Genomic DNA, 14,321 nt, shown 5'->3' with positions numbered 1-14,321 from the left:
GACATGCCTCGTTATTCTTTTGGCTTTAACTCATTCCAAGGGTTTTGGAGGAGCACGAGGGGGAGCTAGGGGGAATAAGAAGAAAAAAAAGAGGTTGAAAAGAAGTGAGGGAATATAAATTAGCTGAGAGACAATTGAGCAAAGAACGGATTAGATTAGAAAACAGCTATTAGATTTATTGTAAGGAATGTGAAACTGTGGGAATGGCACTAAAATTCAAACAATCTCTAAACTGATGAGTTTGTTAGAAACAGCCTGCCTTTATGCCTCACACTTATGCTTCATCTTTGCATTTAACTACTGCTTCTCTTTGTCACTCTCCCACTAAAAGGAGGGAAGAATCAAATCCAAAGCACACTTGTTATTTGTGCTAGCTATCAAAGTAGAGCTGTGGTTTCCGTTTTCACATAGTCAGAGTTATGTATTTTGCATCACTGGCTTTTCAAAGTAAACACCTGTATTTGCAATGATATTTTGGGCATTTCAGATCCACATTCTATAAACTATTTTGCACACTGTGCCCCAATATGTTTGTTCTTATACTGCCATCTTGTGTGCAAACTGACTAAACAGTCCTCCTTGCATGAGAAAGCTCCTGGTATAATAGGCTTGGTTGTTGAATACCAATGTGGTTTTCAGCAAATAAGTGGTTCTGTTCAAGCAGAGATGGATAGAATTGATATATTAGTTGCAATAGATTATATTACATATTCCATAAGAACAAAGTGCAAATTCAGGAGTCAACAGAAAACATCAACTTCTAACATTAGCTACTGTCATTTATTTGAAAGACAGCATATTATTTTGTTATACAAACAACAGACCTGAATTTTGCGAATTATGAATGGATGACATTACTAGCTGTGGAGGCATGAGTGATTGCAGCAGTGAAGTTTGCATTTCAGTAAAGTAACACAACTAGTGCTTACATTGACACCTCCCAATGATACATCAAATGCTTAAGCTAATTAGGTTTAAAATACCCAGTGTCTATCCACTGAAATGTGTGAGCAATATAGTGAAAACTAGCATTTAACCATTAACCCCAAAAATAAGATCAGTCTTTAAAAATAAAGATTAAAAATGAACATTCATTAAGATTCTCAAGAAACACTTTCAAGTGATCTAGTCTGGCTAAATAGTGGAAAGAATACTTCTTACAGTGTTGGTTACATTAGGTTAAAAAAACAAAAAAACAAAGCATAAAACTGATTTTCTCTCATTGAGGGAGGATTGTAACATTGGATTCCAAATGTAAATGGCTAAGTGTTAAAACAAAAAGGCACAAGACTAATTAGAGGAGTGAAAAATAAAACCAAGTGTCAGTAACAGCGAGAAGCCACATCTGAATGACTTTCATGCAAACTCATTTGTTTCATTCAGACAGCATTTTATCAGAGCTTTTAAAGACTCAGACAAATGAAAAACACAGTTTGGAATGCAAGCCAGCGCCCACAGATGCAGAGGTCTGCAAAATCAATTTGTTCAAAGGAAATCAAGGATTTAAGGCAAAATTCCTTCTGTGTCCAAAGCAAATGTTTGAACCTCTAAAAATTGCCATTTTGTTGAAAATATAACACTCAAACAAGAAGTACTCCACTGACAATGTTGTAATTGTGCTATAGATATATGCTAATGCTACTTGCCATGCTTGCTGTGGACCAATCGGTGCTCCGGTGATGCGGTTTCATTTTACTACCTTTCTAAATAACTTTCACTGGGCAGACAGTAAAAGAAGCCAAACTTCTGATGCTTAGATTGAAGCCTCTCAAAAATCTTAAGAAAAAAATCCATGGATTGTTCATGTTATGGTAGAAGACATGGTTCGTACTACAAATCTTCAAATGTGAATGCAGGTTGAATGTGTGGTCTGAAGAAAGAGAGAGTGAAGCATGTTAACTTAAAAGACAACCAAGGCAATGAAGGGAAAATCACTTTGGTCCATGCATTATCTAACTCTGTTGGCTGTAAGTTTTTCAAATCAAGAGCACCCATTTTTCTTTTTTTGTTTGTTGTGTTTTTAAAAAGTCCCAGCTGCTTTCAAAACACAGGGCATGTATTCATCTCCTCTACCCATTTTCTCGCCAAAGAACCAGATGAATGCTATGGTCAGGCATGCTGGTAGCAAACACTAGGCCCGAATCATTCTTGCCGTCTAGTCCGTTTAGCCAGGAGGTAACACCTGGCAAGAAGCTAGAGCCACGTTTGGATTTGCGGTAGGCTGGCAGTGGCCAGTGACCCACAATGACCTCAGTCCTTAAGTCCATGACATAAAGGTGGTGGTTGTCAAAAAGTAGAGCAAAGACCTCACCGAAGCTGAGAAGGGAGAGGCTAGAGGGGTCCTGATGTGGTCTGATGACTCTGTGAAGGTGGAGAGATCAGAGATAAAATACATATGCTAGCTTTATAAGAGAACTTGGAGACTGAACAAACTGACTAACCAGTTACAGTTCCCTCAATAATAAGAACATTAAACTCTAGAAAATTTCCAGATCAAACAGGTTTATAGTTCAGTTAACCCTCTGGGGTCAACGGACGCGCCGGCACATCCTGCTGGATTTTTATGTCATTACAGCGAAACAACATAAAATTCTCCATCATTTTGGGGCATACAGATAAGTGTAAGACATCATTAGAGACTATAAAGGGTCTACTTTTATTTGTGTACACTCACAATAACAACAAAACATTGTGCTTTTGTAAAATAAAAAAATAAAAAGGGTGAGCTTTCAGCAGTCTCTGTGTTTGCGAGCATATTTCTGAAACACTTCACAAAAATGAACTGAAACTCTGCAAATACTTATCACACAAACATGAAACATGTGTCTAAAAAAAGCTTAAAATGTCTACTTTTAAATAAAACAATTAAAATTTAAAACAAATATTCTCCTGCAATGTAATCTGTATGAAACAAAGCGATGTACAGTTTTTACTGGCTCAGCTAATTATCCCTTATGTGATCACACTCATGGGCAGAAGGCACTAATCATACGGTAATGTGCTGAGAAGATCAATGCAAATGTAAACGCCCCCGACTGTGCCATAAAAATATCAAGTTCATTCACTTTTCTGCACGTTTAGAAGATCGCATGATACACAGGCGAGGAAACTCCTGGATAGTGACGAAGAGTTAAAATTTTCCTCAGAAGAACAGCAGGACTCCGATGAATGTTTTATTTTGAAGAGAAACTTGATCCAGCAGAGTAAACAATTTCGGATGAGTAAGTCATTTAGTTTTACTTACATATTAGTTGACATGCTATTTTAAATAAACATGTACATATTTTACAAGTGGGACTGTTTCCAGACTTGCCAGCCAGGATTCAGAGTATTGACATTTGAAATATGTCCTAATAAGCAAGTTTTAGTTAAATTTAAATGCTGTTTCGGCTAAAGAAGGCATTTAAATTGTATGCTGTATGATATAAATATAATATTTAATATGATGTAAAAATAATATGAATGTTTAGATTATATTTTAACTTAACTTTTATGCTGCCTCATTATCATCAACAAAGCTTGTGCTTGCAAATATGTGTTCAGGTGTAAATGAGTAAAATGCACTTTAAATATGCCCATATTAGAAAATTAGATAGAAGCATATTATAATGATTTCTGAATGATCATGTGACACTGAAGACTGCAGTAATGATGCTGAAAATTCAGCTTTGATCCCAAATTGCATTTTATAATATATTCAAATAGAACACTGTTCTTTTAAATTGTAAAAAGAGTTCAGAATATCAATGTTTTTACTGTATTTTGAATCAAATAAATCCAGTCTTGGTGACCAGAAGAGACTTCTTTTAAAACGGTAGTGTTGGTCTAAAATTAAGTAAAGTCTTTATGTAAAGAAAATGTATAGTCCGATTACTTCTTTTAACTTAAAACTTGATTTTGATCATTAAGTCTCCTCACATTCATTCTCTTTCTGTCACATTCCTCATTGATAGGCCCAGGGGAGGGTCTTTGTATCCTCAGGTGTGAATTACAATGAATATTCATGATCATTCACGCCTCCTCGCATATTAACTTTCTAACACTAAAACTGTCTTACAAAAGTTAAATTACTATATTGTTTTGTATGAATGAGTGATCAGGATGGTTTTCACATTTTGTAGCAAAAACTCTAGGCTACAAGATCCAGTTCTCAAATGTTTAGTATGTGTTATATGGCCTTATTTCAATGTTTTTGGTTTTTCAAAAACCACGCATAAATGTTATTTTCTCAAAAATACAAACATGTACACACGTTACTCACATATTATTGTAGCCCAGTTTGTGCTGAATACAGTGTTATCAGACTTCAGCCATACATGTTTTTAAGCAACTGAAAAAAGCACAAATGTCAAGGCATGTCAAAACTTCTCCAGGGCTCAAAACACCCTCAGACCCCAGAGGGTTAAGCTAAGCTGATACAGATGCACTCTGTAATTTTTTACAGAGCGCATCTTTAAAAAGAGTGCAGAGTGCATAGATTTAAAAAAAAAAAAAATGGCACTGCAGTATATTTGAAAATCATGTATCAATCATGAAATCTGACAGCAGTTAAATCAGTAGCCAAATTAGAGCCATTTTATGAGAGGGTGCCTTCGTAAGGATGAGCATCTTAAAAACCTGTTAATGATCAATGGCCCACTGGTGGGCCACTTGGTGTTTTCAAATATACTGCACTATTTTACAAATCAAATCCTTTTATAATATTGATAAACTATATATTGTTGGAAAGATCTGAGTCTCAAGTGTCCACATTTGGCACTGTTTTGTGATTTTATATTAATATTAATTTGCAACATGATTACGCATCAAGAAAATCTTAAATTGTTGTGGAGTTGTGACCTTTATTAGGCGAGACTGCTTCAATCACTGGCATGATGACAAGTGTTTGTAGTGTTTAGCACTGAAAAGTTGTATATAGTTATATAGTTGTGTAAACAATTCGTGGTTTGGTTTTCTAATTTTTCTAGTTGTTTATTGTATTAATATGTTCATGGTAAAAGGCATTTGTTTTTATGTCCTGTGTATAATGTTTTAAAATAAATATATTATATAATGTTTTGATAATGTTAGTATCATTTTCAAATTTATATCAGGACATGGTCAGACAAGTGGTTTTGGTTCCACAGTGTATTTTTTATGTAATTTCCTGCACTCTTTCATAGATTCTTGTATTGGAATCCATCATACAAAAAACCTGTTACTTTCTAATATGTTTGAGCTAATCCATTTTTTATAGGATAATAAAAATGAAATACTTAAGTATTTTGATTTATTCTGTCTGTCGTACAAAGCCCTATGTGTCAATTTAAAAATATTATCAATATAAATATGTAAATAAATATTGTGTTAATATTATATATACACTTTATAAATTTGTTTCCTCAGATCAAGTGTCCTATTGTGAAGGAGGGAACTAAACTAATTTATTCACATTCATGATATATTTTCCTGGATAACGAAACACTCGGTTACGAAACAAGCCGGTTCAAAATGCAAGGATTAAGCTTCTTTGCCAGAGAGATGTTCACAAATGTTGTAAAGCCATCTTTCAAAAAGTTGAACACCACATTTTAAATGCACTTATTTTTTTCCAGTTTCATTTGAACTTTTAGTTCAAATAAATAAAAAAAAATAAAAGTTTGAAATCAAGGTGTCTTGCTTTATTGTGTAAGCTTAACCCATCCATGTTTACCAAAAATTATCCAATAGTACCACCTAGTGTCAAACCAGCGGTGTTCGTCGTTTTCCTGCAGAGTTTTTTTTTTATTTTTGGACCAAAGTATCGTTTAGGAACAGGTATCGAAGTCAAGTTATCGATATCGAAGGTTTTTGAAAGGTACCCAGCCCTAATCAATACATTCCTTACAACATTTATCAATCTTTATTAATGTTAATTGTTAGTTCATTATTAACTAATGTTAACAAACACAACATTTGATTTTAAAAATCAATTAGTATTAGAATGAAATGGACATTACCTGAGATTAATAAATGCTGTAAAAGTATTGTTCATTGTTAGTTCATGTTAACTAATATTGTTAAGAAATGGAACCTAATTGTAAAGTGTCACCGATTAATCATTATAGATTGTAAATAGTGTATTTATACAATGCAATCGGTAACTGAAAACTGCTTTTGCATTATGCAAAAGCAGGTGATAATAATTCCTGCACACCATAAACAAAAAGATGCACATGGTTTTTACCATGTGCCTTTAAGAGATTGAAAAGAATGTACCTGAGAACATCAAAACTTGCAAAGTCCCACTGGTAGATGCCCAGGTCTGAACTACATATAATATGCCGGCCATCAAACTGCAATCGTGGCTGCAAGCAGACACTGCGGTCTTCTGATACAGACAGGGTCTTTAAGCATTTACAGTTGATTTCACACCCTATGGGCCACACCTAGAGAGAGAAAGAACTTTAAATAATACTGCTCCCATTTGAAGTCCACAGAACTGCACATGACTGAACTTAAACAATGCAATCCTTTGACTGGTCACCTTTTAATTTTTACAATAACAGTCCCAATACTTTTAGCAGACAGGAAATACAATCGTTGGGTCATGGGTCAAGTGATTTACATTACCTTGATTTCATACTTATCAGCACTCAGTAGTATGTAGTCACCAGGACTGTGCATCATGGACTCCACTTGGCTTTTTTGAAGGAGTACCTAAGCCAAGGAAAACGTACAGTACAAAGCTAGAGGACAATAATCACCAGCAAAAAGTAACTGACTAAATACAGGAATGGCATATCCTAGCATACGTACAGAATACATTACTTTCAGGTAGGGAAGCACGATTTTGACAAATCCAAATGATTGATTTTGTAAATCACGAATATTTGATTCACTGAATTTACATTAAAAACACATTTTGTTAGGGCAACTGCATGCCATATTTTTATATCATATGTATTCCACATACATATCACATTAAAATTGGTTTATGTACCATTACATAAATAGATACAAATTAGAGGTTGACCAATATTGGATTGTACTGATTAATGTGTTGAAAGAATGCCAGTTAGTCTGCCAATATTTTTTATTATTTATTTATTTTGTATTTATTGGTAGCCTATTTTAAATGTTCTTAGTCTTTCCTTTCTGTGATGGGGAGATGCACTTTATGCATGGAACTTTGCATAACTTTTAACTTTAAAGGCACTTTAACTTTGAAATACACTTATTTTGAAATGTTTGTGCTTCACTGCTTCCAGCTGCTCATTCAAACAAATCAGGGAAATAAAATGTGCACTCCAACAATAATCTACAACATATTACAAAATAAACAATTCAAAGTAAACATTGTTATAGTTCATCAACACTATCATCAATAGTTGATCTTTAGTGATAAATTTCCGATATTGCTTACTGATCTTGAACTACTCTGCAACAGCTAAAAACACTCACAAGCCCATGCTTGGAGAAAATACAGTGCCGCGTTTTCACTTTGAAGGACGCAGTACATACATTTATTTAATTAAACAGTATTCTTCTGAATTTGATAATCACAATAGGTCAAATCACCATTCCTGTCTTTCCACCCCCAGATTTATGACCTCTTGAAATAGAAATGAAGACTTCTTTATTCAATTAAAATATTTAAGACTTATGACCTTAAATTTTGTATTTAAGACTTTAAGGATCCACGGGAACCAGTAAAACCCTAAAAAGGACTGTAAAAATTACAATTTAAACAACTCTACCGCTCAAACACTACACAAGTTTTAACAGAAAAATGTATGCAAAAGCTTCACATTTCTGTGTTTAAACCCTCAAAAAATTGGCCACATTTACTTTTATTGATCCCATTCACTTACATTGTAAGGACTTCACTGTAACAAAAAGGGGGTTGACAGTTAACAGGATAAGATGAAATAAATAGATGAAAATAACCAATAACTAGTAACACTTTACAATAAGGTTCCATTCGTTAACATTAGTTAAGGCATTAGGCATAATAAACAAACAAAAAATTAACAATACTTGGGCTGGGTATCGAGTTAGATACATTTTAGGCACAGACCGAATTGCCTCTAAAAAAAATTGAGTATCGAAAAATGTCTTGTCGTTCGGTTCCAAATTTCAATACCTAATTGGTTAATCTCGTCAACGTCATTTATAGGTGCTGGTGATTGGCTGTGTTTAGGCATCAAGGAAAAACATTAGTATCAGAAAATGGTTTGAGTTCCAGGGCTGAGAATGAATGTTATCAGTAATATTGCTAACATTGTTCAACATTACTGAGAAATACTAAACCGTAATAATGAGTCTTTATAATTTATACAAGCGCACGCATGAAGCGAGCCGCAGCAACCATGGAAAAGCGGTAATGATTCTGAATGTGTCGAAAAAACCAGCAAGACACTGTCTGAAATTTGTTAATTTATAGAGAGAAATGCACATTCGGGTTGAGCAAACAGACGATGATCTCGGGATCAATAAAACAGACGATGATCACGGGATCAATGGTCAGAATGATCGGCAATAGCTGATGCCTTTGACCATGTCATGACGATATTTGGCTCGTTTTCCCATTAATCTGTTAAATTATTATTATTAGACTATTATTATTAGCAAATAATTTGCCCGTAGACACAAAGACACGCATTTGAAGAAACACTCTTTATTATATTATTAAGTACAGTTGACAGAAATGCCGCTGTATATGGGCATATATGACACGCTGATACAGAGGCGTGCAGTCTCGTGCAAAATCACAATAGCAAGAATATTCACTAATCCCTCAGCCCCGAGGTTTCCGATGTAACTTAAATTAAAATATTTAAGACTTATGACCATAATTTTGGATTTAAGACTTTAAGGATCCAGGGGAACCAGTAAATCCCTAAAAAGGACTGTAAAAATTACAATGTAAACAACTCTACCGCTCAAATAGTACAAAAGTTTTAACAGAAAAATGTATGCAAAAGCTTCACATTTCTGTGTTTAAACCCTCAAAAAATTGGCCACATTTACTTTTATTGATCCCATTCACTTACATTGTAAGGACTTCACTGTAACCTTGTTTTTTTTTTTTTTTTTTTTTGAGAGGAATGAGTTTAATTACATTTTTGTGGTAATCAACATTATGCCACACATTCTGTTGATTTAGCTGAACTTGTATTGAACTCGGAAACATTCCTTTAAGCGAGACTATATATATATATATATATATATATATATATATATATATATATATATATATATAGTCTTTTCCCCAATGCGCTCAAAGACCTCGTGGTGGTGTAGTGACTTGCATCAATCTGGGTGAGGACGAATCTCAGTTACCGCCGCGTCTGAGACCGTCAATCGGCGCATCTAACGTGGCTTGTTGAGTGCGTTACTGTGGAGACGTAGTGCACAGAGGCCCACGCTATTCTCCGTGGCATCCACGCACAACTCACCACGCGCCCCACCAAGGAACACACATTATAGCAACCACAAGGAGGTTACCCCATGTGACTGGGCCAATTTGGTTGCTTATGAGACCTGGCTGGAGTCACTCAGTACACCCTGGATTCGAACTCGCAACTCCAAGGGTGGTAGTCAGTGTCAATACTTACTGAGCTTCCCAGGCACCCCTAGAAATTTGGATTATAAATATACTTCTAAAACATTACATTTTGAAAAATATAGGTACAAAATGTTTTTATTTCATAGAGAACCAAACTTTACCCAAAATGTGTGTATTTATGCTCAGAGTATTGCAGTGTTCCTCTCGCTTCACCTCTATTTAAATCAGTTGCGAGTCGAGACAAACACTGCGTGTGACAATTCCATTGCTGCCATAGAAGACAGCAGCTGCCTTTGTAGGCAGGAGACAGCAAGGTAGCTCACTAATTCTTGAACAGACCTTCTGCCTGGGCCCAGACTAATCTAAACACTGATTCATCATTGGATTTATGCACACAAGAGACATGTCTCTGATTGGTTACAATGCTCAATGTTGCAAAAACCCACATTGTATATAAAATATTTAGACACGACTGGAACCTAAAGGGAATTCTGACATTAACACTTTCCACAATTGGTTAATTGCAAACAGCTGTAATCGGAAACTCTACTTTCAGGTCGGGTAAAAATAACATAAGTCTTACCTTGGTGACCCACTCTGTGTGCCCAGTAAAAGTGTTGACACAGGTTCCAGTAGACATGGACCAGACTTTTACAGTGAAGTCTGCAGAGCCACTGACCAAGGTGTCCAGCTCATCATTGTAGTCTATACTGAACACTGCAACAACAGTAAATATCTTAGATTTTTGAGTAAATTGTCTTGCTTACATCTACAACAAAGTCTACATTAAAACTGCAATTTTAATTGCAGGTCTAATTGCAGGTTTAATTGCAGGTCTGCATTGACCAGAAAAAAAAAATACAAAATCTCCTACCTGCCCCAGTGTGTCCTCGGAATTGCTGGATTTTGGCACCAGTACTCCATTCCCAGCATGCAATTGTGTTGTCAAAAGACCCAGTAACCAGTTTCTGTTCATCAAATTTGACAGTGGCACAAGTGTGTGTCTGGATGCCGTAGATGCACTGCCCTGTCCGAACATCCCACAGTTTGGCTGACAGGTCATCAGAACCTGAGAGAAATTACCTCTGTGATCAGTCAGTCACTAAAGGTGACCTATATTTTAAAAAAAAATTTTAAAACAAGACCTCCAAAACTGTGTTGATCTTTTACCCTGTGCTTCACCAGTAAATCACATAACAAATCACATTTGAATGTCAGTTTGGTTACTTGTTTAGTACCCCTCCCAAATAACAGTATTGGATAAGTTAACACACAATAGCCACAAGCAACGGATTCAGTTCATTCTGTGAAGCCAACTGACCATTTATTTGGAACAACTTTACAACAAAGCATATCCAGAAACAATTTATACACCCACTTCATTCGACCAAATATATGCATTTCACATTAGCATGCCCTATTGATTTTATTGACATAGGAGGTATAACATGAATCCATACCAACAGTTGATTTACCCACATTGGGGAATGGAGCTCACATATGTTGGTCAGCCAAAAGGGATGTGTCTCAAAAGCGACCACCTCAATACATGCACATTCATTCATTTGGTAGGTCTATGCTATCCAACTCCCAAATGAGAATTAAAACAACATAAGCAAATTGCTCAGAAAAGTAAAGACTACAATTACAAACTTAACGTACCTGTGCAGAGGAGCCCATCCCGGTAATAGAGTGCATATACACGAGCACTGTGTCCAATGAGAGAGCTAGTCTCAAACGCATCCTCCTCTTTCAGCTGCTTCATGCGCAGTTTGGCCTTCAGATAAACACCCTTCCAGTGCACTGCATCCTGGATGGACTCATCGATGCGCCAGCCAAGGTCTTGACACACACCCTGCCAGACTTCTGTACAAGCATTGATGACCTTATTCCACTGTTTGCACACCAGGCAGCAGGTGAGCAGAGTCTGTGGGTCTAGCCAGCGGAGCACGTAGAAGGCCAACTCTAATGGTAGCAGACGCAGGAAATCTCGCTTTAGCAGCGCTTCCAGCCCATTGGACAGGTGTCGCAGCTGGGCGGCACCACTCAGTGAGATGAGGTAGTCCAGAGATTGGTTGCGCTGCTGGTCATTTAGAGAAAGGAAGGAGGTGGAAATTGATTCCAGCCACCCCTCAAAAGCCGCCTTCTCCATGGGCACATGAGAGCGTCTACCTGTTGACAGATAAATTGACCAGGTGAGCAGACAAGACTTCATGCCAACACTGATGATGTAGAACAGTACTACTTGTTAACTGAATTAAAGAAGTTAACAAGACTATTTATAGCTGTATCAAGAGCAATGCAGAAAGCAAGCACCTTTATATTACATAACGGATGCTCTATCAGAGGAAAAATAGAAGCACCAATCAGTCTGATGCAGCCTTTCAGTAATGTAAATGTCATTACATTACAAAACAGGATGTCTAGGTACTAATTCATTTGGAGAGCCAAAAAATTACTGCAGAGATAATAATGTGCCTGACGTAGTCACACGTATGAAGCAAACAGACTCTGTTAAACACATGACATCTACAGAACTACTTGGCTGACATACTAATACATCTGCCTGCACTGAAACTGACAAGCTGTCAGTAAATGGGATACACTTACTAAGCTTTCTGGTTTCCAAACACACCAGCTAAAACAAAGTTGCTAGCTTGCTGGCTAAAAAGGACTTTATAAAAACTATACTCAAACACCAACCTGAACAGCATTGTGTTCAACGGTGATAATAAACCCACGCTTAACTCTACATATTAAACAAAGCAGGACAAAACGCAAAGCAGGACAAAACGCTCACCATTTCCAGTAGAATCAGTGCGAGGAGCGCGTTACCTAGCTGCTTATGAAACGCGCTACCTAACATGTGTCAACACAAATCGATATCGCTATACAAAAAGATAACTCGTGAGTTTGCAGTTGAGACACAATCCGCTCTTGTTCGGTGAAAATCTAATCTTAACGAGAAACAAAAAGAGTCCAACTCGCTGCTAACTGCATTCAAGCAAAACTCTAGAGTGTAATGCTAGCATGACAACAGTACATAAAATATAGATCTAACGGATACCGCCTCGACTCGAAAAATTCACGTGCTCTGTTTTCGCTTACATCTTAACCACTATATTATTCCGGAACCTAATGTTATACGTTAATTGAAAGCACACATTTTGGGTTTTCTGTTTGTAGAGTTAGCTGGCTAGGCTAATATGAGGAGCCGTCGTTAGCAATGGGGAATTACAGCGACAGGAAGTTGCGAGATGAGCTATTTGACACAAGCGAAAGGAAGTCAGGGGGAGTGTCCGTTGCCTGTCACTCTTTCAAAGCATGACACTAGTCACTAAATTTACTAGAGTGTGCATTGCTTACAAATATTTTTCACACATGCTATTAGTAAATCGGCTTGAACTACACATAATAATTTATTTCGGGTCTTATAGCTTTAATATCTTATTTCTTATTTAAACTGGGTGCTTATATGGAGCACGTAATTTTCTGATCAACAGGGGGCGCATCATGTCAAATAACCAGCAATTAACTAAGACATTCAGTTAAAACGAATCATGCCTTTGGTTGTGCATACTTTATAAGCCAAAATTATGGAATCAATTCCACGCCACATATATTTGCAAAAATATAAAGTATTGCAAAATAAAATAAAGTTTTGCAAAAGAAAAAATGTATTGAGCAAAAAAATTAAAACATTTAAAACAAAAATTAAGTATCACAAAAGTAAAATAAAGTATCAAGAGAAAAAAAGAAAGTTTTGCTAACAAAAATAAAGAATTATAAAATATTAATAAAATATAGCAAAAACCAAGATATAATTAATTGCAAAAATCAATGACTGTTGTAAAAGAAACTAAAGAACTTTGATCCTTTTTTATCTCTGCAACAGATTTTTTGGCAGCAATGATTTTGCCACACATCTTTTTCTTCACAATGCCTACTAATTATTTAGCAACGCTCCTTTTAGTCTGCATTTCCATCACGTGTGAGCTCATGATACCGTTTTGCCTTTGCGCTTCACTTTCTGTGCGTTTCACTTTATGGCAGCGGTTCTCAACCTTTTTGACTCCGAGGCCCCCCATTATCTGAGAAAATATTTGAAGGCCCCCCATGTAGGCAATTAGATATTTATATTAGAAGATATATCTATAAGAAGATATTTCCTTTCCAGAAATGTCTAGAACTGTATATTCTTCATAAAAATCAAGCTGTTGATGGGAGTTATTAAATGTTTCACATTTTCAGAAAGTTGAATAATAATAATTATATAAAAATCATAATAATCTATTAGGTAGTGGGTCCCGACCCCCTGGTTGAGAACCACTGCTTTTTGGCACTGTTTTGACGTGGAGTCAGGGGATTGGGGCGTGAACAACGGGCTCAGTGATGCCTCCCTGGAAGTTATGTCATTAGCTTGAGACACGGATCAAACATCATGGCCGAGCAGAGGCATGCAGGTGGATCTCAGGTATGTAAAAGTTGATTGTTTCCTTTTATTTAATTAGCATTAAATGTGTTTTAACAGCGTTTGCTTAAGATAAAGAAGTTAGAGATCAGTTAAAGCGGTGGATTTATTAGCCATAGGCCTACTCGCTAATAGCCAGCATCTGCAGTTTTTTCTCTCTCAATTGATTGGACTATTGATTGATTCTTATGTTTATAGATTATAGTTGTCTATACCATAGTATGTTGTCTTTTAAAAATATATAAATAAATAGATGTTACATTATCACTGTTAAAGGAGACAATAAATAGATTACAAATAAAAAGTTAAACTATCGTAGTC

General features: G+C 36.1%; 1 protein-coding gene across 3 annotated transcripts; it reads right to left on the bottom strand.

Annotated features, from left to right (window-relative positions):
- Positions 1 to 529: 529 nt before the first annotated feature.
- On the bottom strand, positions 530 to 12,768 carry LOC127633765 (F-box/WD repeat-containing protein 2-like). 3 transcript variants are annotated; one of them, XM_052113081.1, is made up of 8 exons: positions 12,330 to 12,768; positions 11,846 to 11,868; positions 11,192 to 11,701; positions 10,404 to 10,598; positions 10,113 to 10,246; positions 6,592 to 6,678; positions 6,238 to 6,407; positions 530 to 2,361 (listed from the first exon to the last, which is right to left on the bottom strand). In XM_052113081.1, exons 3-8 carry the CDS (start codon positions 11,679 to 11,681, stop codon positions 2,070 to 2,072), a joined length of 1,368 nt encoding a protein of 455 aa, XP_051969041.1. In that variant the 5' UTR covers positions 11,682 to 11,701; positions 11,846 to 11,868; positions 12,330 to 12,768; the 3' UTR covers positions 530 to 2,069. The 3 variants fall into 3 exon arrangements, with proteins under 3 accessions (XP_051969041.1, XP_051969031.1, XP_051969024.1); XM_052113071.1 differs by having other exon boundaries at positions 11,846 to 12,768; XM_052113064.1 differs by lacking the exon at positions 11,846 to 11,868.
- Between the last annotated feature and the right edge of the window lie 1,553 nt (positions 12,769 to 14,321).

The sequence above is a fragment of the Xyrauchen texanus genome, chromosome 3 (genome assembly GCF_025860055.1).
Source record: "Xyrauchen texanus isolate HMW12.3.18 chromosome 3, RBS_HiC_50CHRs, whole genome shotgun sequence".
NCBI classification, from domain to species: Eukaryota; Metazoa; Chordata; class Actinopteri; order Cypriniformes; family Catostomidae; genus Xyrauchen; species Xyrauchen texanus.
This window is presented reverse-complemented; position numbering and strand designations above follow the sequence as displayed.

What these genes read in the sequence shown, in the direction of transcription:
- LOC127633765 (XM_052113071.1), bottom strand. Translation starts at nt 11,681, where the DNA reads ATGGAGAAGGCGGCTTTTGAGGGGTGGCTGGAATCAATTTCCACCTCC. An exon ending in CCGAGGACACACTGGGGCAG is followed by an intron (nt 10,247 to 10,403) that starts GTAGGAGATTTT and finishes CTGTTGTTGCAG; the next exon opens with TGTTCAGTATAGACTACAAT. An exon ending in CTGATAAGTATGAAATCAAG is followed by an intron (nt 6,408 to 6,591) that starts GTAATGTAAATC and finishes TTCTCTCTCTAG; the next exon opens with GTGTGGCCCATAGGGTGTGA.